This window comes from Oryctolagus cuniculus, chromosome 2, assembly GCF_051225735.1.
Source record: "Oryctolagus cuniculus isolate XC-2025 breed Fujian yellow rabbit chromosome 2, ASM5122573v1, whole genome shotgun sequence".
Taxonomy (NCBI): domain Eukaryota; kingdom Metazoa; phylum Chordata; class Mammalia; order Lagomorpha; family Leporidae; genus Oryctolagus; species Oryctolagus cuniculus.
The window spans coordinates 137,594,350-137,615,077 of NC_142868.1; the positions used below are offsets into that span (position 1 = coordinate 137,594,350).

The following is a 20,728-nucleotide window of genomic DNA, read 5'->3' on the forward strand; positions in this document are numbered from 1 at the left end:
CTCAAGTCATAACGCAAAATTCATTTTTTATTTCTTAATGCACAATAGCTTGAAGGTAATCCTATACAGTATTTTAGTGTACCTGCATTTTGACTGTGACCAGATACAGGTTAGGTGTAGCATATTCCCCTTCTGGCATTAGACTAATTTCCATTTTGGAACATTTCAGACTTTGGATTAGGGATGCTCAACCTGTACCTCTATATTCCAAGGATAGTAAAACAAACGTAAAACACAGGAAGTAATGTTGTCATTTATTTTGAACATAATCATTAAGTGGGGAAAGGAGAGTTGAATAAAAGAGAAGAAATAGGATTCCAGAGAAAAACATTCCAGTGTATTGTGGTTCTTCGTGAGTAAAGAAGGGTAGTGGGAATGCAGTCCACAATATATTCAAGTAGTTCATGAGTCTCATTTCATGGCCCACAAGGTCAAATGATATATATACAGATGGTTATATTACAAGCCTAATCTTAAACCTGCCAAGCAAATAAGGCCTATACTTCGGAGATTTGGTAAAAAGCCTGCAAATCCAAAATCACTTTAAAACTAATAAAGCATACACAAGTGAGTGGGTACAGTAGGTTACACAGAACACAGTGAAAGGGTATAAATGTGAAATATTTCCTGTCGACAGAAAATGTTTACAACAAAACAGAGGCATCAGAAGTCACAGGAGAGTTGGTGTGAAATCCAATACACATTTTATTCTTCCATCTTGAGTGCTTTTAACTATTCACTGATACTGATTGTTTTTTTGCAATCATATAGATAGATAGATAGAGCTGAATCCTACAACTGGTTCTCCAAGTGTGATTTGTAGAATTATAGCATCACCTGGGAACTTAAAAGAAATGCAAATTTTTGTAACCTAATGAATGAACAAGTTCTGGGGATGGGCCCAGCAATGTTTCAATAAGCCCTCCAGCTGTCTCTGATGCTTACTCAGAAAACAACTGGAGTCGAGTTGGCTTTCAGCCTCCGCATCATTTTACCAGTATCCTATAAGGTACAGTCCAGAGGAGCAAGCTCTAATAAGTTTTTCTTCCAATAAAATTAGCTTAATACTGCAGTTATGTGAATCTACCTAAAAAGCCTAGCATAGCAGGCTCAATAGTATTTTTCTTAGTAGAAAAGTATTCTTTTTAATACTATAGTTGCAATAATACTACCTAATATGCCTAATATATTGACCACCTGTTTTGGTTTTGAGACAGCAACATCAAACACCTTATTGGAACATTTAATCGGAGTAGGTTAATAGAATGCCAGTAACATTTTAAGTTGGTATTCTCATAAGTAAAAATATATCCCACTATAAGACAAGTCTACAAATGATAGAAATTATTTAATTAGTATTTACCATTACTGACAGTAGTTCCCCTCTATTTGTGGTTTTGTTCTCCAGTTACCTGCAGTTGACAGCATAAGAAGAGATTACATGGAAAAATCTGGAAATAAATCCTAAGTTTTAAATAACTTACATTATTCTTATTTGCTTATGTGTGTGCCTAAATTATAAATTAATTAATTATAATTAATAATCTTAATTATAATTAATTATAATTATCTTAGGTGTGTATATATAGAGAAAACTATATATACAATTTCTGTCCTCATTGGATAGAGGGGGACTATTGTATCATATACATAATACAGTATTAAATGCTCTACAAATTGTTCCCATTAAAACCACAAAAGCAAAAAATAGAAATGCTTCTTAATATATTTAAGAATAAAATTAGAAAAAAGCTGATCTTTTGACAAACCATGAGTTTAATCTCCACCTCTATCAAATAAATCTTGGCAGTTTTATCAGCATATTAATATTCACAACTGCAGTAAGGAAGAAAATTTTTATTAAGAACCATTGTTCTCTTACACTATTTTGTTAACATTGGTACTGCCACACCCTGATAAAGGACTTTTTAAAATAATAGTATGCATGAACTTGGTTGCAGTTATTTTTAGAACACACTAGCTTTTACTTGTTCTCTTCAGCCATTGGCTGTGAAAGTCCCTCATAATCTTTGTGCAGTATATGTAGAAGTGGTTCTCAAGTTTGCATATTAGAATCATTTGGGAAACTTGAAAGCCCTATCAGTGATTCCAATGGGCACCCAAGGTCAGGGCCACTGCCTTTAGATCTCAGCAACCAACTGCCCACCCTGAACACTCTAATTTATTTGGGGCATTTCAACTTTGACCATATCCTGCATCTGGCCAAGTCTGATGTTGTTCTGAATATCCTGCTCTAATGACAACTATTCTGTAGTTACCTAAATCGCCTCTGGATCGGTTCCTTACTATCAAGATTACTCCTACTGAAGGGAAGTCACTCCTTGTGAAATGAATCTGCTTTGATCATGGATTGAGTTTCTTAGGACTTATAAGGCACTAAAACCCCTTTTTAGACATTTAACCCCCACGTACTTTCTCTCAACTCCAGCTATGTTAGGAACATGAAAACACTCAGGGCCTATCCTCAATCCAGTAAATCAAAACCTGTGGTTGTGTCTATCAGTATTCTATGACATCTTAAGGTTACGTTACTGAGACTTCTGAATTTCAGCTCACAATCAAAAGACAGACAGCTTTCTGAAAGTCAGCTTTAGGCATGGGCACAAAAAATTACTACAAGCCAGGTTTAAGATGCCAGTTCTTAACAGTTTTAGCTGACTGAAGATCACATCCAACTGTGAAGCCCAATGAATGAGTCCCCAAGATGTCTTTAAGTTCTTCAAGTGCTCAGCTTAAAATACTCTTCATGGTTTTGATCAAAATCCAGGTCCCCACTCCCAGATGTGCTGAACCAGAATGCCTAGGGAGCTTGAGCGTCTGTGTGTTTAACAAATTACTGGTGATTCTTCCAAGCAGACAAATGTAGTAAATACTGCTAAGAGTGAAAGAAAAAAAAAATTGGGAGATGGCAGAAGTGCAATAATTTTATCTTCAAACTTAATTAAAACCTTCAATTTTCTCAGGAGTCACAGGGATTACTTTTGTTAATGGCAAAATATCTGATTCCACATCATCTCTGCTCAGACTGCTCGCTCTTGCCAGCGACAAGCACTGGGACTGGGAAGGAGAAAGTACTGCTTCATAGCTCTGTTTTCAGTTTCTCGTAGAGGCCATCCTGGTCGATCATGTCTGTGCGCCCATTCCAGCGGTGATAGGCGAGGAGGGCGGCGTTGTGGGCTGCAATGGCACTCATCTCCATGGCACTGGCTGCCCACTCGATGCCATTGAGGTAATAAAGTCTGTCATGGAGGATGATGGAGGGGCACTTCTCCGGGGGCTTGTACTGAGGACACGCAAGCCACGACTTCTTCACAGCATAATCATAGGACAAAAAGAGCTTTAAAATCTGTGCTTTAGTAAGAGTCTCTCGGGAAAAGATCTTCCAAACATGTGTCCCATCTGTTGATGGTTGAGGATCATCCTTGTTTCTTACAGAGGATGTAATCCCAACACTGTTAATGAATAAATCTAAATTATCCATGGTTAAAACTGTAGAAAGGCCAAACTTATCTTTGGCTCTAGAGCTAAAGAAAGTTGAATTCAATTCCCCTTTAACTAAAGTTGTCACTATCGGTTGATAGTATTGATGGAATTCTTCAATTGGAGGATCAAAGTTGAGAAAAGTTATATTGGCCATATTTCTATTCAGTGGAGTAGCGACCAAGATGATGTCATAGAAGTCGGAATGGGTTTCAGATCCAGTTTGGTAGACCACTTCATACATCTTTGTGGGATTTCCTACAGAGAAAAAGGAAGCATACATTTCTTTAGTGTTTCTATCTAATGTACTACATGTTATACTTTCTAAAAGTAATTCTATACCATCCTAATAGTTGCCAATTCTGAGGAATTAAAGGAGTTTTATCCCTTAAAAATAACTGTCTCATGCACTATTATGTATTGGGACCAATTCCCTATTCAGAATGTCAAGTACAAAATACGGAATTTTTACCTTTTTGCAAGATTTATTATGTATTTATTTGTTTATTTATTTGAAAGGCAGACGGACAGAGACAGGGAGACAGGGAAAGAAACCTTCCATCTACTGGTTCACTCTCCAAATGACCAAAACAGCTGAATTTGCCCAAGCCAAAGCCTGGAACAAGAATTACACTCTGGTCCCCCACATGACTGGTAAGGACCCAAGTACTTGGACCACCTTCTGCTGTCTTCCCAGGAGCACCTGCAGGAAGCTGGATAGGAAGAGAGCAGCCAGGACCTGATACAGCATCCATACAGGACGCCACTGTCACAGACGGTGCTTTAACTGACTGCCACACAACGGGCCCTACAAGTGGCCGTTTACCCCGCTGCACCACACCACTGGCCCCAATTCTTACTTTTAAGGACGAGATTATTTTTAAATCCAGAGTGTGATGCCAATGCACTTGAGCAAATTTAGAGTTATTTCTACATGGCACAGAATACGTAATTTATCTAGTTCCATCATCGTGGCACCGAGTGAGATACTGCAGAAAAGAAGCTTCTCTCCTGAGCAATCATTTTCTGAAGGGTTATTAAGAACAATAACATTCAGGCCGGCGCCGCGGCTCACTAGGCTAATCCTCCGCCTTGCGGCGCCGGCACACCGGGTTCTAGTCCCGGTCGGGGCACCGGATTCTGTCCCAGTTGCCCCTCTTCCAGGCCAGCTCTCTGATGTGGCCTGGGAAGGCAGTGGAGGATGGCCCAAGTGCTTGGGCCCTGCACCCCATGGGAGACCAGGAGAAGCACCTGGCTCCTGGCTTTGGATCAGCGCGGTGCACCAGCCACGGCAGCCATTGGAGGGTGAACCAACGGCAAAAAAGGAAGACCTTTCTCTCTGTCTCTCTTATCTCACTATCCACTCTCTCTGTCAAAAAAATAAATAAAAAAAAAAAATAACATTCAAACTCACCTGTCTGCTTTGTTCTTGTTTTCTCCTCTATGGACATTACTGAACCAGAAATAAGGTTGCTTTTGGAAGCCCGGAGGAGCCCTGAGCAAACGAGTTTGTTGCCTCCTTCTACTGCCCAAAGGCCAGAATCAGTACAAGCCATTGATACCGCCCCTGAAAGCAAGAAGAAACAAAAAACATTTTAATTCTCATTCTGTAAGAGCCCTTCCCAATTACGTTTGCTCCAAATGTCTCCAGACTTTGCCAAACAGCCCTTGAGAGCAAAATCTCCCCTGCTGAAAACCAGTAAACTAATGAGAGCTAAGGCCCCTTTGACTAACAAAGGTTCCAAGAAAGGTAGCCTTTCCAACCACGGCCTCAGGTCAGGAGCCATCATCACATCAGGCAAGCCCATCTGTGGACGAATGCTCATTAGCGTTTCAAGCCCTGGCTTACCCACAAAGGTGTTGATGTCCAAGTTTTGGCCGTAATTGGTCCTCATGACAGGAGCAACCAGCTCATGGAGAAACTTCTCAGAGAAGCCTGCTTTCTGCAAGGTTTCGAGAAGGGTTCGGTTAAGCGATCCAGCGAAGTCATCCCCTCCTAAGGCATGCAGTAATTTTTCTACACTACTGAAGGCATAGTCATGAGATTGGTAGCGGTAGATCCTTTGGGATAGAAGAGAAATGGCCATTACACACCAAACGAGACAGGGCAAAGGGGAGATAGAAAGCGGGGAAATCATATCATAAGAATCAAACGGATGCCCGAGTTTCCTTCCAACGCCTTTCTGTTTGTCACGTGAGATGCAGCCCAGCCACCGCCTTCCCCAGCTCCTCCCGAAGCTGCTGGCCACCCCTGCCCTCCACCTCCTCTGGAAATCCAGGTCCACAGTACACACCACGCCCCTCCCGCACGCATGTGGCCTCTGGGAGCACCTTGCAGAAGCTGAGAGGTTTGGTTCTCATTCCTTCAGACCTTCCAGCAGCACCTAGGCGTGTCTAAAATTAAATTGTCTCTCTCCACCAGGCTTGACCTCAAGCAACCCCTAGCCTCACCAAAAATAACTGACTACCCCAGACGTCCTATGTGTCACCATTCCATTTCAAACTCACAGCTCCTTCTGCTTCTTCCCACTTGGTAGGAAGCTTTATCATTTTCCTAACACCTTTGTTTGTTAAAGAGTTATTTATTTATTTGAAAGAGTTACAAAGAGAGAGAAGGAGAGGCAGAGAGAGAGAGAGAGAGAGAGAGATACTGGACTTCTATCCGCTGGTTCACTCCCCAGATGGCCACAACAGCCAGAGCTGCGCTAATCTGAAGCCAGGAGCTAGGAGCTTCTTCTGGGTCTTCTCACTCAGGTGCAGAGGCCCAAGGACTCGGGCCATCTTCTACTGCTTTCCCAGGCCATAGCAGAGAGCTGGATCGGAAGTGGAGCAGTCGGGATTCAAACCAGCACCCATACGGGATGCCAGCACTGCAGGTGGCTGCTTTACGCCACAGCACTGGCCCCAAACACCTCTCTCTTTACTCCATTCTTACTTCCCTGATCTTCAGTCACAAGTTATACTCAAACTATAAAATAAATACCTGCTTCTAGTTTCTTTCCCTTAAAATGCTTTTGACCCTCTCCAAAATCTTAAAATACTTCTTTTATCTTGACATTCATTTATTCAAAAAGTCTTGCTTATGGATGCTTACTCAACCAAGTCCAAGGGGCCGGTGCTTGGGGCACAGAGGGTTAAACCACCGCTTGCAACTCCAGCATCCCAGCATCCCACATGGGAGCACCAGTGAGTCCCAGCTGTTTGCTTCCTGCTAATGCACCTGGGAAAGCAGCAGCAGATGACACACATACCTGGACCCCTGCCACCCAGGTGAGAGACCAGGATGGAGTTCCAGACTCCTGGTTCAGCCTGACCCAGGTCTAGCCATTGCAGCCATCTGGGGAGTGAACCAGTGGATGGAAGATCTCTCTGTCTCTCCCTCTCGTCCTGTAACTCTGCCTTTCAAATAAATAAATAAATAGTTTAAAAATAAAAAAAAATTAAGTCCAGATCATTTAGCTTGACATAAGGAAAGAAAAAAAAAAGTACATCATAGTTTTTAAAGCAAAACTCATCAAGTCTAACTACTTTGTTCTAATTGCAAATAAAGAAACTCAATAAAAAAGTCCTAATGTAAAGGTCACACAGCAGGTGCCCCCTCTGCCTTCAATCTCCCCCAACACATACATATACACCCCCCACACACACACACACGTGCTCATGCTCGTAACCCTCTACTTGAGACAAGCACTCGTGGTAGTGGGTTAAGCTGTCACTTGGGACATTAGCATCCCATGTTAAAACGCCTCTGACTCACTGGTCTCTAAACACGCTCTGCATATTGTCTCCTCCCACTGCACAAACTCTCCACTCCAATCGGAACACCCTTCCCCTTCCCAACCCCAGAACATCTACACTTCCCTCGAGGACCTGAGTCCCATCTCCTCTGCCAAGTCTTGCCTAATAAGACTTCTCATCCACAGTGATGTCTCCATCTTAAAGGTCCCATAAAAAATTAGCATCAACGCCACCCACTTAGCACTTAGATACTACTTTATATTATTTATTTTTAGGAAAGTATCACTTGACATTTCTTGGCCCCTTATGGATTTCAAAGAACATTCACATAAAGCAGTGCATACAGGGGCCAGCACTGCGGTGCAGCAGGTTAAAGCCCCAGGCACTGCCATCCCATATGGGTGTTGGTTCAAGTCCTGGCTGCTCCACTTCCGATCCAGCTCCCTGCTAATGTGCCTGGGAAAGCAGCAGAGGATGGCCTGAGTCCTTGAGCCCCTGTACCCACATGGGAGACCTGGAAGAAGCTCCTGGCTCCTGGCTTCAGCCTGGCCCAGCTCTAGTCACTGCAGTCATTTGGGGAGTGAACCAGCAGATGGAAGACCTCTCTCGCTAGCTCTCTGTAATTCTGGCTTTCAAATAAATAAAATAAATATTTTTTTTTAAAAAAATCATTGCATGCAGTAAATCCAATACATGAATTTTGAGGTTACAAGTAGTACAATGACAAACAACACATGGTTCCTTTCAGAGCTAGGCCCAGGTACTAAGGCATAGGCACAGCCAGACAGGTGAAACAAAGGGAAGACCTAAGTGCCAAAGAACATTTCTCATCATCGACCACGAGAGCAAGAAACTTTTAGATCAGGTTTCTTCTTTCAAAATAAATTGCAATGCTTAGGAAACAAGATATTATAATCACTCAGCCTTACCTGCTAAGAGTGTAGTGTACAAAATGTTGATTAAATTTTATGGGAAAAATTCATTAGACATCAGTGCCAAAATTGACAAATTAAAACAACACCTTCCAATCATATCATATGGGTTTTAGAAAAAACAGGATGGGACCACTGAGTTATTTAGAAAAATAATAGATTAGCTATCTCATAAAATGAAGTGTGGGAATCATGTTGTGGGGTGGCAGAGTTAGCTGCCACTTGTAACGCTGGCATCCCCACATCAGAGTCCCAGTTGATGTCTTGGGTGCTTCACTTCCTGTCCAGCTTCCTGCTAAGATTCCTGCAAAGGGAGCAGAAAATGGCCCAAGTGCTTAGGCCCCTGCACCCTTGTGGGAGAGCAGAATGGACTCCCTCATCCTGGCTTTGGCCTGGCCCACATCTGGTTGTTGTGGCCATTTGGGGAGTGAACCAGTGGATGGAAGATATCTCTCTCTCTCTCTCCTTCTGTTACTCTATCAAATAAATCTTGAAAGAAAGAGGAGTGAAGTTGGCTAAGGGTCAACATGACAATATAACAACCAATTAAATAACTTATCAATGATACTATTAATAAAAGTATTCCCCACTCCCCCTGCCTGAGCTGCAACCCCACTCAAGCCAGCCTTCCAAGCAAGGGTGAGATGAGATCACATAGATATTATAAATATTGAGCATTATAACTGTTCCACAATATAGTGCATTAAAATAAGTATTACAGGGTAGGCCTCGTGGTGCAGTGGGCTAACCAGCATCCCATGTTGAAATGCCTGGTTCAAGCCCCGCTTCTGATTCAGCTTTCTGCTAATGCACCTGGGAGGCAGCACAGGATGGCCCAAGCACTTGGGTTCCTGCCAACCAATGGGAGACCAAGATGGAGTCCCTGGCTCCTGGTTTCAGCCTGGCCCAGTCCTGGCTGTTGCAAAGACCTGGGAAGTGAACCAGCAGATGGAAATATCTCTGTCTATCCCTCTCTGTCACCTACCTCTCAAATAAATAAAAAGGGGACAGTACCATGGCACAGCAGATAGAGCATTCCATATCTGAGTGCCAGTTCAAGTCCTAGCTGCTCCATTTCCTATCCAGTTTCATGCTAATGTGCCTGAGACAGCAGCGGAAATGGCCGAAGTACTTGGTCCCCGGCCACCTAGGTGGGAAACAGGAGTTCCAGGCTCTTGGCTTCACTCTGGCCCAGCCTTGGCTGTTATGGCCACTTGGACAGTAAACCAGTAGATGGAAAATATTTCTCTCTCTCTCTCATTTGCTCTCTGTCACTCTGCCTTTCAAATAAATAAGTAACTTTTTTTAATTACTAAAAACTATATATTATAACTAGTAGCTTCTGCTACAGTGTAATTACTTATAGTCTTTTTTCTTTTCCAACAAAATTGGTATAACACTTCTTATTTATTCAATTATTCAGCCAGCAAATATTATGGAGTAACTTTGACCCAGGCACTGTTCTAGGTGCTAAACAGAACACAACAGAGGAAAAACTATCCCTGCTCTCATGCAGCGTGTGTTCTAGAAGAGGAAGCAGGCTGTAAAAATTAAATAAATACAGGCAAATTACAGAACAGGCAAGAGGATGCTAATACAGTCAGCGCTGCATAACAACACTCCAATCAGGGATGGACCTCATACACAACAGGGAGGACCCAGGTCCCACGTGATACTGTAGCCATCCTGGTTTGTGCAAATACACTCCATGAGCGAGCGCCACAGGAAGATGGCGCTGAACGCGGGCGACATGCAAGATGGGCAGCTTTCCGACTCAGACTCCCACATGATGGCTGCGCCCAGTGACAGACCGCTGCCAGTGCCAGTTACAGGAACCAAAGAAAGGTCTGGTAGCCCGAGTAGTGAGGATAATTCGAAACAAAGACAATTGAACTGCTGATGGAAACTGCTGAAGTTGAACAAAATGGTGGCCTTTTTATAGTGAATGGGAGTCGAAGACCGACACCAGATGGAGTTTTTCTGAAAAATACTCCGAGTATAAGGGAGGCGCAAATTAAGGCCATTTTCTACACTGAAAATCAAAAAGAAAATGAAAATTAAAAAGCTGCTAGGAAAAGAAGAACAGATACTGGGGAAGAGGATGAAACAGGCCATCAAAAGTCTAAATTTGCAAGAGGAAGATGATATATCGCGAGAAACTTTTGCAAGTGACACAAATGAGGCACTGGCCTCCACTGACAAGTCCCAGGAGGGACACAGAGAAGCCAGGCTGGAAGCAGAGGAAGCCACTGAGGTTGATCACTCTCACGACTTGGACATCTTTTAAGCACATTTTGGGATTAAGCCTTTCTAAAGTATCACTGTAATAACTTCTACAGAGATTGCTTTGTTGTACTTTGCACTGATTAACATGCGAAGAGAGAACTGTTTCTTGTTTTAAATAAAAAATAAATGTGTGGAGACAAAAGCGATTGACAGAAACATTTAAAAATGGCTCATGCCTGACAAAACTTTAAAGTATATAGTGCAAGATCTAATCTCTCAGTCTGTCGCGTGTGCTAACTACTATGATTGATAATCGGTCGGGGCGAGGTCATTATAACATGCCATTCAAATGTTTGTTTTCTTTTTCTGATTTATCTTTCTGGTGAATTATGCTTTGATTTTAACACATTCCATTAAAAAATGTAGATGGGATACACACATTGGTAAACTGTTCCTAATGCATTCAAAAAAAAATTTTTATGTATTCTAAGAACTCTTAGGCAGTTTGAAGAATAGAAACTAACAATAGGTTTAAACTGATGGTTCCTCTCACATATTCCTTTATCCAGAAGTAAATAAATGTCAGAAACTTTTCAAAGAAGCACTGGCTCTTAGCTTTGTTTTTGACTTCTTACTAATTACCAATGTGATTCATACTTGTGTGTTACGATGGATATTTTATAATTTCCCACTGGTGGCCTGCCTAAGTCTTAGCATGTGTTCAGGAACATAGGAATTTAAAATGTCATGTCTGCATGAAGCTTCAAATTTTTAATTTTATTTTAAAAAAAGACAGTGAAGATAGTTTACAAGAGGTAGCTAGTTTATAAAGTATCCCAAACAAAAATGTGTATAATATATTTAGCAAAAATGTATATAATTCAGAAGTTATAGACTGTTCTTTATAGAGCATGTACTTGAAGTCTTTCAGTAGTTCCTGAAAATTTGGTCATAGAAGTTGAATGTAAGGGAAATATGCTTATTGGTTGCTTTTTATTTATACAGAATGGAAAAATAAAATGGGTTTTTGACAGTCAAAATATAAATATATATACTCCATGAAATATCTATTTCACTCTAGTGAAATCCCCTGGACACCTCTTTCAGGATATATCCTGTCCTTAAGTAATACATGACTGTAATAATAATTAAGAAAAATAAATGAGAAATGAAAACTGGCAATGCATGGGGTTGGCAAGTCTGCAATTCTCAATAAGTTTGTCCAAAAAAAATAAGTGGAGTGGTCAGAGAAACCCTTACTAAGGTGACATCAGAGCACAGACCTGACACAGGTACGACAGAAAAAACTCCAAGACTGTCTAGCAAGAGCCCTAGATCAAGTACAACTTTCTAAGTTCAACAGGATGAAGGCATTCCCAGATAAACAGCAGCAGAGAATTACACACAAGCACACCTGCCCTACAAGAAACAATAAGAGTAATCCTGCAGCTGAGACAGAACATTAGACAGAAACCCAAATCCACCTGAAATAATAAATCGCACCAATGGAAGTAACTACATGGATTAAATGACAGTAAACAGCGCCTTTTTTTAAGATTTATTTATTTATTTAATTTGAAAGTCAGAGTCAGAGAGGGAGAGGCAGAAGCAGAGAGAAAGAGAAAGAGAGAGAGAGGTCTTCCATCCACTGGTTCACCCCTCAAATGGCCATAACAGCCACAGCTGAGCCAGGCTGAAGCCAGGAGCCAGGAGCTTCTTTCAGGTCTCCCATATGGGTTCAGGGCCCAAGCAAATTGGGCCATCTTCCGCTGCTTTCCCAGACCATAGCAGAGAGCTGGGTCAGAAGTGGCAGCTTTACCCACTATGCCATAGCACCAATCCCTAAAAGGCCCCTATATTTGTCTGTAGTTCTTTTCTTCTCCTATCTCATTTAAAAAAACAAGTACACAAAGCAATACCTCTAAAACTGTGGTAATAGGCTTAAAATGCATACAGATGTGATTTGTATGACAGTAGCAAAAGGAAAGGGGAAACAAAAATACATTGACACCAGTGGGTATGAACTTAAAAATTAGGATTGTGTACTTTTTTTTTTTTTTTAAGATTTATTTTATTTATTTGAAAGAGTTACAGAGAGAGGTAGCGACAGAGAGAAAGAGATCTTCCATCCGCTGATTCACTCCCCAAGTGGCTGCTACGGCCAGAGCTGAGCTGATCCGAAGCCAGGAGCCAGGAGCTTCTTCCGGGTCCCCTACATGTGTGCAGGGCCCCAAAGACTTGGGCCATCCTCGCTGCTTTCCCAGGTGTATTATCAGGGAGCTGAATCGGAAGTGGAGCAGCCAGGACTTGAACCGGTGCTCATATGGGATGCCGGCACTTCAGGCCAGGGCTTTAACCTACTAAGCCACAGCGCCAGTCCCATCTGTACTGTTAACAATTAATATTTAAAGATGTTTCAAGATGTTCAGTGTAATAAAATAACTCAAAAATATGCAGTAAATGAGAATTAAAATTAAACCCTAGAAAAGGCACTATACATTAACGATTAATAATATAAAATGGAAATTAAGAAAATCTCATTTCCAACAGCATCAAAAAGAATAAAATACTAAGGAATAAACTTAATTAACTTGGTGAAGGACTTGTACACTGAAAACTACAAGATATTGCTAAAGGAAATTAAATAAGACACAAAAAAATCAAAACACATTCCATGTCTCTGGATTGACTGGAAAATTTAATATTATCAAAAAGTTCATGCTACCCAAAGCAATCTACAGATTCAAAACAATCTCTGTCAAAATCTTACTGGCATTCTTTTGTAGTAAGAGAAAAATCTTTAAACTCATGAAATCTCAAAAGATCCCAAGTAGTCACAAAACTTGAAAAAGAAAAGCAAAGCTAGAGGCCTCATACTTTTAGCTTCAAAACATATTACAAAGCTACAGTAGTCAAACAGCAGGATAGTACTAGCATAAACACAGGCATATGGAACAAAGGACATTTGAACCCCAAGGCTATAAGTTAATGATACTCAGAGAGTGGAAACTTCATCTAAATGTGCTGTGTAAGAGGTGGCTCTCATGGGAGACCCTCAGATCATCGGCGTTGCCTAGGGAATATGCAGTTCTTGAAAGAGAGGTGGTTGGTTACAAAGCCCTGAGCTGGACCCAGCCTCTCTCCAGCCTGGCTCACCACGTGATCCTTCCTCTGCACACAATGCACTGCTGCCATCATGGCCTGCATCAGAGGTCAAACCAAGGGGCTGTCTGATGTTGGACTTCAGCTAAACTTTCTCTCTCTCTCTTTTTTCTTTTTTTTTTTTTTCCTGCCAGGCAGAGTTAGACAGTGAGAGAGAGAAAGGTCTTCCTTTGCCATTGGTTCACCCTCCAATGGCCGCCGTGGCTGGCACACTGCACCAATCTGAAGTCAGGAGTCAGGTGCTTCCTCCTAGTTTCCCACGTGGGTGCAGGGCCCAAGCACTTGGGCCATCCTCCACTGCCTTCCCGGGCCACAGCAGAGAGCTGGACTGGAAGAGGAGCAACCGGGACAGAATCCGGCGCCCCGACCGGAACTAGAACCCAGGGTGCCGGCACCGCAGGCGGAGGGTTAGCCAAGTGAGCCGCAGCGCCGGCCTAAACCTTTTCTGTTTACCATGTCCATTGCCTCAGCTATTTCACTGTGGTAACAAAAGGCTGTGATATAATGACACTTGCTTCTACCCTGCAAAGACCGTTGTAGCACAAAGGTGAAGGGCAATAACCTAGGAGGCGGATTTACCTTCCCACCGCTGTTGTAACCAGTGACCACAAACTTAACTTATCTGATGTTTCTGTGGGATCAAGGTCCAAAGTCAAGTTCACTGGACTAAAATCCAGGTGCCTGCAGGGCTGGTTCCTTCCAGAAACTCTGAGGGAAGAATTTGCTTTCTGGCCCCTTACAGCTGCTTCAGGCCTCCTGCATCGCTCAGCTCCTACAGTCACATCCCTTCCTAGCATGACTCTCACCTCCTGCTCCCATCAGTACACCTCCCACTCGCCCTGATCCTCCTGCCTTCCTCTTACAAGGAACCGTCTGGTTTCACTGGGCCTACCTCCTTAAGCAGAAATAGTCTCCCCATCTCAAGATCTTAGCCAAGCCCACTGGCAAAATCCCTTTCCCATGGAAAGCAGCACATTCCCAGGCTCCGGGGATCAGGATGTGGACGGCTGGGGCAAGTGGGGCAGGAGCAGCACTGTTCAGTCCATCCCAGAAGACAACTACACCAACAGCCAGACAAAGGGAATAGCAGCTTGGGCCACACAGGCAGCAGTGGTAATGGTGAGAAGGGGTGAAATTCTCGACATATTTTAAAGCCATATAGGGTTCAAGCAGACGGGATTTGTTAAATAAAAGAATAAAACCAGTGCTTTTAGCTAGAAGGAAGCCTTTCACTGTGAATCTTACCTGTTGGGACTGGCACTGTAGCACAGCAAGTAAAGCCACTGCCTGTGGCACCAGCATCCCATACGGTACTGGTTCGAGTCCCAGCTGCTCTGCTTCCTATCCAGCTCCCTGCTAATGTCCCTGGGAAAGCAGTGGAAGATGGCTCAAGTGCTTGGGACCCTGTCACCTATGCAGGAGACACGGATGAAGCTCTCAGCTCCTGGCTTCAGACCTGCCCAGCTCCAGTCATTGAGGCCATTTGGGGAATGAACCAGTGGATGGACGATATCTCTCTCTCTCTCCCCCCCTCACTCTCTCTGTAAATCTGCCTCAAATAAATTAATCTTTAAAAAAAAAAAAAAAAAAAAAAAGGATGACGCCCAACCAGAAGAACTGCAGAAATCAATGCTTACAACTGGAAACTGGGGCCGGCGCTGTGGCACAGCAAGTTAAAGCCCTGGCCTGAAGCGCCAGCATCCCACATGGGCACCAGTTCTAGTCCTGGCTGCTCTTCTTCTGATCCAGCTCTCTGCTGTGGCCTGGGAAAGCAGTAGAAGATGGCCCAAGTGCTTGGGCCCCTGCACCCACGTGGGAGACCCGGAAGAAGCTCCTGGCTCCTGGCTTCGAAACGGCTCAGTTCGGCCATTGTGACCATCTGGGGAGCGAACCAGTGGAAAGAAGACTCTCTATCTCTATCTCTCTCTGTAACTCTTTCAAATAAATAAAATAAATATTTTTTTTAAAAAAAGGAAAGAACTGGAAATTAATCTGGCAAGCGTGGATGTCGGGGGCTGCAGAATTTCCACCCAAGAACCTCCGGCAGCAGAGAAGAGTGAATGCCTGCCCCGGGAGTTGCCTATCACAGGCCTGAATGCTCTCTGAATGTGTGGCTTACCACTATCATGTGTGCCTCCACTCACGCTGTGCACACTCTGCCTCCCCAAGGCTGGCCAAGTCCTTCACAGGTTTCCACAGAAGCTCATGCACACCACTTTCAAGGAACTGACTGGCTCTGTCTCGTAAACCCTTACACCCAAAGAGAAGACAACCTTTCATCAAAACCTTTGGGTTTCTACACCATTCAAAAAAAGAAAAACTCATGAATATCTTCCAATGGTATATTTTAATTCAGTGGCTATTAACAATGGCTGCAAGCAAAAATCCATTTGACAGGCCTTTCAAAATACCAACGCCCAGACCTCTACCCCAGAATAATTAACTCAAAATCTCTAGGGATGGGGCTCATCATTCATATTTTTTTTTAAAAGATCCCCATGTGATTCTAATGTGTAGCCAGGGTTATAAAACCACTACTATTTAACTGAAATGCAGAGGAATTAGCTGTTCCAGATTCCTCTTTGGCTTCCAAACCTGGTTTTTGTGATGTTCCAGAATGAACTCCAACATGGGCTGATATTAAAGACATCTGACCAGCAGTACAGCAGGAAATCAGAAAGCAGACTCCCTGCTGGGGCAGGCACAGGACAGACCTCTTGAGTTGGGTGCTCAGGACAGCGGCCACAGCTCAGTCTGGCAGTGCCTTCACTGCTCTGAACAACTGCTGCCGGCGGGCTGAACACCCACCCCACCCACCTCCTCTCCAACGATCTCACAGTATGACCACATTACAAGATTGACATTACCTTGATGTGTTTAAAGAAACAGGAACTTAGGATGCAACATTAGCAACAGAAAGGTCAGTGCTGTAGAATAAAAGTATTAAAGATGGAAAGGCAACGATTCCATAACATTTGGGAAAGTTTCTAAAATCAAAAATGGTATAGTCTGTGTAGCCACTCATACTGTGTCTTTTCCACAGTTCTGTAATAACCTGAGCTCTCTTCAAAAGTAATTTCTTCACTTCTCAAAGGGCTCTGACTTGTAAGAGTTACTCTACAAGCCACAGGAAAGAAAAATGATGCACACACGCAGGGCTGCACCCACTGCCATCTGAACTTGATCTGCCTGCTGAGCACGTGGCAACAGACGACCTCCCTTCTTGAAAAGTGACAAGCTGGGGGCAGACGGTCAGTGCAATGTACCTGCAACCCCTACTGGAATTAGTTTCTTTTTTGTTGTTGTTTAATCAACTAATTAATTAATTAATTTGAAAGGCAGAGTTACAGAGAGGCACAGGCAGAGAGAGAGGGGTCTTGCATCCAATGGTTCACTCCCCAGATGGCCACAATGGCCGGAGCTGGGCCAATCCAAAGCCAGGCGGCAGGAGTTTCTTCTGAAACTCCCACATGGGTGCAGGGGCCCAAGGACTTGGGCCATCTTCCACTGCTTTCCCAGGCTATAGCAGAGAGCTGGATCAGAAGTGAAGCAGGCAGGACACAAACTGGAGCCCATATGGGATGCCTGCACTGCAGGTGGCAGCTTTACCCGCTACCCCACGGCACCAGCCCCTGGAATTAGTTTCAAGCTCCTGGCTTCTTTCCTGGCCCAGCCCAGGCTATTGCCAGCATCTGGGGAGTAAATCTGCAAATGGAAGATCTCAGTCTGTCTCTGTCCCTCTCCCTCTCCTTCTCCCTCTCCCTCAATAGTTCTGTCTTTTAGATAAATAAAAACAAAAATTTCAAAAAAAAACAAACAAAAAATCTCTGGATACCTCCATCTTCCACTGCTGTATAAAGAAACTGGTAACAAGACCTACCTGAGAAATTGTCCTGAGTATTCAGTGACTTAGGATCTGTAGAGCATCTGGCCACACTAAAGAAGCATTTGCAAAATAGATTTCAGAAACAAAAATAAACTGTCCTTTCAACTTCCAAGTAGATAAATGGTCTGTGTATTTTCCATAAAACATGTGCCTAACCATCTCACGGACAGGGCTGCAATTAGGCAGAGCACCGTTCCAAGAAACCAAAATTTCTGAAGCGCATCCAGCCAACAGGTCTTAAGTTAAACGGACAGGGGAACATTACCTCATGAACTTGTCCAGTAAGTCTTCCACCCACATGTGCATTCGGAGGGACTGAAATCCATAGCGCCAAATGAGTTTAATCATGTTAATAATAAACCAGCTGCTCTCCTCAAAAACCAGAGCCTCTCCATCGTACACTCCCACCAGGCCACTAGACACCTGGACAGTAGAGAGACCTGTAACACAGAAGGGGCGGCCACGTCAGGAGTTTCTGTGCCGATGCAGTGAAAGAAGGAATCCGAAGCTCCCGGGGACACCCTGAAAGGAGTGGACTTGGGGTTTCCCCAGTGGTCAGGAGTGCTGTCTTTCAAACAGTGAGACACACCGGACACCCGCCACACTGTCCAAAAGCAGCTTGTCTCCAAGATGGGTCAGATGATCATGCAGCTATACCAAAATCAGACTAGCTATTGTTAACAATGTCCAAAAAGATTTAAAAGTCACAGGAAGAAGCCAGAGGACCAATGGCATTCAGTCAAAACATAAAAATGTCCATGAATCTTGCTGCCATGAGTTGCTCCTGGTTATGAAAGACACGGAAACACACGAAGCATCACCAAGGATCTAAGACGCTACTGGCCACTTTGGGGTGGGGTTAGGGGGCAGTTAGCATTGTGGTGCACCAGATTACACTGGCAACAGCATCCCATATCAGAGAGCCAGACGGAGTCCTGGCTGCTCCAACTCCAGTCCAGCTCCCTGCTAATGCGCCTGGGCAAGCAGCAGAAGATGGCCCAATTCCTTGGGCCCCTGCCAACACGTGGGAGACATGGATGGAGTTCGGGCTCCTGCTTCAGCCTGACCCAGCCCCAGCTGTTGTAGCCATTTGGAGAGGAAGCAGCAGACGGAAAAATCCTTTTCTCTGTCTCTCCTTCTCTCTCTGTCACTCTGCCTTTCAAATAAATAAATCTTTAAAAATAAGCAGGAGCTGCTGCCGGGAAAAGAGGCAGAGGCTGGAAGCTGGCTGTGCCTACTGGCTGTTTCAGGTAACTGGGAAGAGGCCAGAATGACACAATGTCCCCTGAGGAGAGGACCTGCAGAAGCCTGCCAAGACTTCCTCCAGGACCTGCCCGGCCGCTGGGCTGGCAGTACAGCAGGCAGGTGTCCATGTCTGCACCCACAACTGGGACGCCAGCTCCAGGGGTTGTGATCATTTGGGGAGTGAATCAGCAGTTCTCTCTCTCTCTCTCTGTGTAACTCTGCCTTTCAAGTAAATCAATAAATCTTTAAAAAAAAAAAAAAAAAAAGACTTGACAAACAGCAGCCATCCCCACCCCCGTCTCATGGCTGTAATTCCAGATAACTGAAGATACAGATAACCAGTGTTCCATTACAGGAAAGCCACTAGTAACGGCTGCTCTCAGCAAAGTGCAGCCAACAGTTTCACCAACTTCTCTGTGCACGTTTCATTTCCAAGGCAGTGAAGTTCCAGTGCTGCACGGGTTCAAACCATGGTCACCCAAAAATCCGCTTCGCTCTGAGACCAAAATCACTCACCCAGGTCTTTGACGAAACGCTTCATGTGTAGATTTAAAGGATGGATGACAGAACCCCCCGCCTCGTATTCTTGGTCCTGCACATTCAGGGTGGCCAGACGGCCCCCCACCTCTCCTCTCTCGAACACGTCAATCTTCACATCTTTCCCAAATTTCTGCCGCAGGTAATAGGCTGCTGAAGTGCCACCGATTCCTCCTCCGATGATGGCTGTGAGGGGGAACAAAAAGGAACAGCGGTCTTCTCCCACCTGCTGTGTGTTTGCTTTAGCGTGGTTTTCAAAAGGTTACACAGGTTACCTGAAACTATCACCTAAAATAATTTAGGGAAGGGGGAGAAGAAACTCTGTGCCCAGACGAAAGCTGAGAAGCTGAACACAGACTGGTTTACAAACTAACGTTAATTTGATTTTGTAGATTTTTTTTTTCCTCCGGGCCGGATGCCCAGATTCTCATAGGTCTTTGTGGAGGCACCGATTGGCCTGCGCACCTTTCTTAGTGCCCAATATATGGGAAGAGTAGTGTTGGGCCTTTACAACACACACCTTCCATAAAGGGACCGCCATTTTTACTTAGCTTTGTTCTCTCTCGCTGGAGAGTCAATGGAGAGAGGGTAATGATCCCGAAGAACACAGCTTTAAATGGGAGAGGGAGAGGGACCGAGGAGTAAAAAAACCAAGGCGACCGAACCTAGAGGAAAAACAGATTCCTTTGGCAGCTGCAGTCCTAGGCAGAGAAACTGCAAGCAGGGGCCCCTGCTAGCGGGCAGACCTCAGCAAAGTGGGGATGGGGGAAGGGGAGGGGGTTGCAGCCTCAACAGGGAAGCGGACAGGGCCAGCTGTGTGGACGCTCCCCGCGCTGTGCCTGCGCACGCCTGAGATGTGCGTCCACGGCTGGACCCTCCAGGATCAGCCAGAACACTGGCCACCCAAAAGCGCAGGAAAGGAGAGCGCTGAGGGGTTTTCGCCTCTCCGGAGCCCCAGGGTCTGAGACGGGAGGCTTCGGGGACGCTCGGCGCCTGTCCATGCCTCATGTCAGCGGCTCCTTGCGCCCCAGGAGGGAATGCTCCCGTCAGCAGGGAGGCCGAAAGCCGCTGCGTGAGCTGCAGGAGCGCGAGCTGCGCGCCAACCCGGCCCACTCGGCCCGTCCTGAGTCGCGCCGCGGGGCCTGGGCACACTACGCGCCGGCCACCCGGCACGGGAGCGCTCCAACGCTCCTCCCGCCCACCTACCGATCTTATCCGGTGGGGCCCGCAGTTCGGCGTTCCCAGGGCACCCCCAGCTGCACAGCAGCAGCCACAACCCCAACAACGACGGGAACCGCTCCCCGGCGACGCGCCCCATGGCCTCCGAGAGCACCGCACTCAGCCGCCTGCGCTCAGCAATGCTCCCGCCGCGCTGCGTCTGCGCGCTCCGCCGGCCTCGCCTCCAAACAGCCACGCCCCAGGGCAGCTCCGCGCCAGGACAGCTCCGCGCCAGGACAGCTCCGCCCCCTGGACAGCTCCGCCCCAGGACAGCTCCGCCCCC

The 20,728-nt window shown here is 44.9% G+C and overlaps 1 protein-coding gene across 1 annotated transcript; it reads right to left on the reverse strand.

Moving 5' to 3' along the window:
• Window positions 1–9: 9 nt before the first annotated feature.
• On the reverse strand, window positions 10–20,684 carry PCYOX1 (prenylcysteine oxidase 1). Its single transcript, XM_002709813.6, has 6 exons — window positions 20,434–20,684; window positions 19,207–19,413; window positions 17,711–17,885; window positions 5,351–5,562; window positions 4,916–5,068; window positions 10–3,759 (listed from the first exon to the last, which is right to left on the reverse strand). The coding sequence occupies exons 1-6, from the start codon at window positions 20,543–20,545 to the stop codon at window positions 3,101–3,103; spliced, it is 1,518 nt and encodes a 505-aa protein (XP_002709859.2). The 5' UTR covers window positions 20,546–20,684; the 3' UTR covers window positions 10–3,100.
• Between the last annotated feature and the right edge of the window lie 44 nt (window positions 20,685–20,728).

Bases quoted from the DNA above. Each gene is read 5' to 3' on its own strand.
- PCYOX1 (XM_002709813.6), bottom strand. From the start codon at position 20,545: ATGGGGCGCGTCGCCGGGGAGCGGTTCCCGTCGTTGTTGGGGTTGTGG. The intron at 17,886-19,206 runs GTGAGTGATTTT...TCTGTGTTACAG, and splicing joins GCGTTTCGTCAAAGACCTGG to GTCTCTCTACTGTCCAGGTG. The intron at 5,563-17,710 runs GTAATGTTCCCC...TCTATCCCAAAG, and splicing joins TTACTGGACAAGTTCATGAG to GATCTACCGCTACCAATCTC.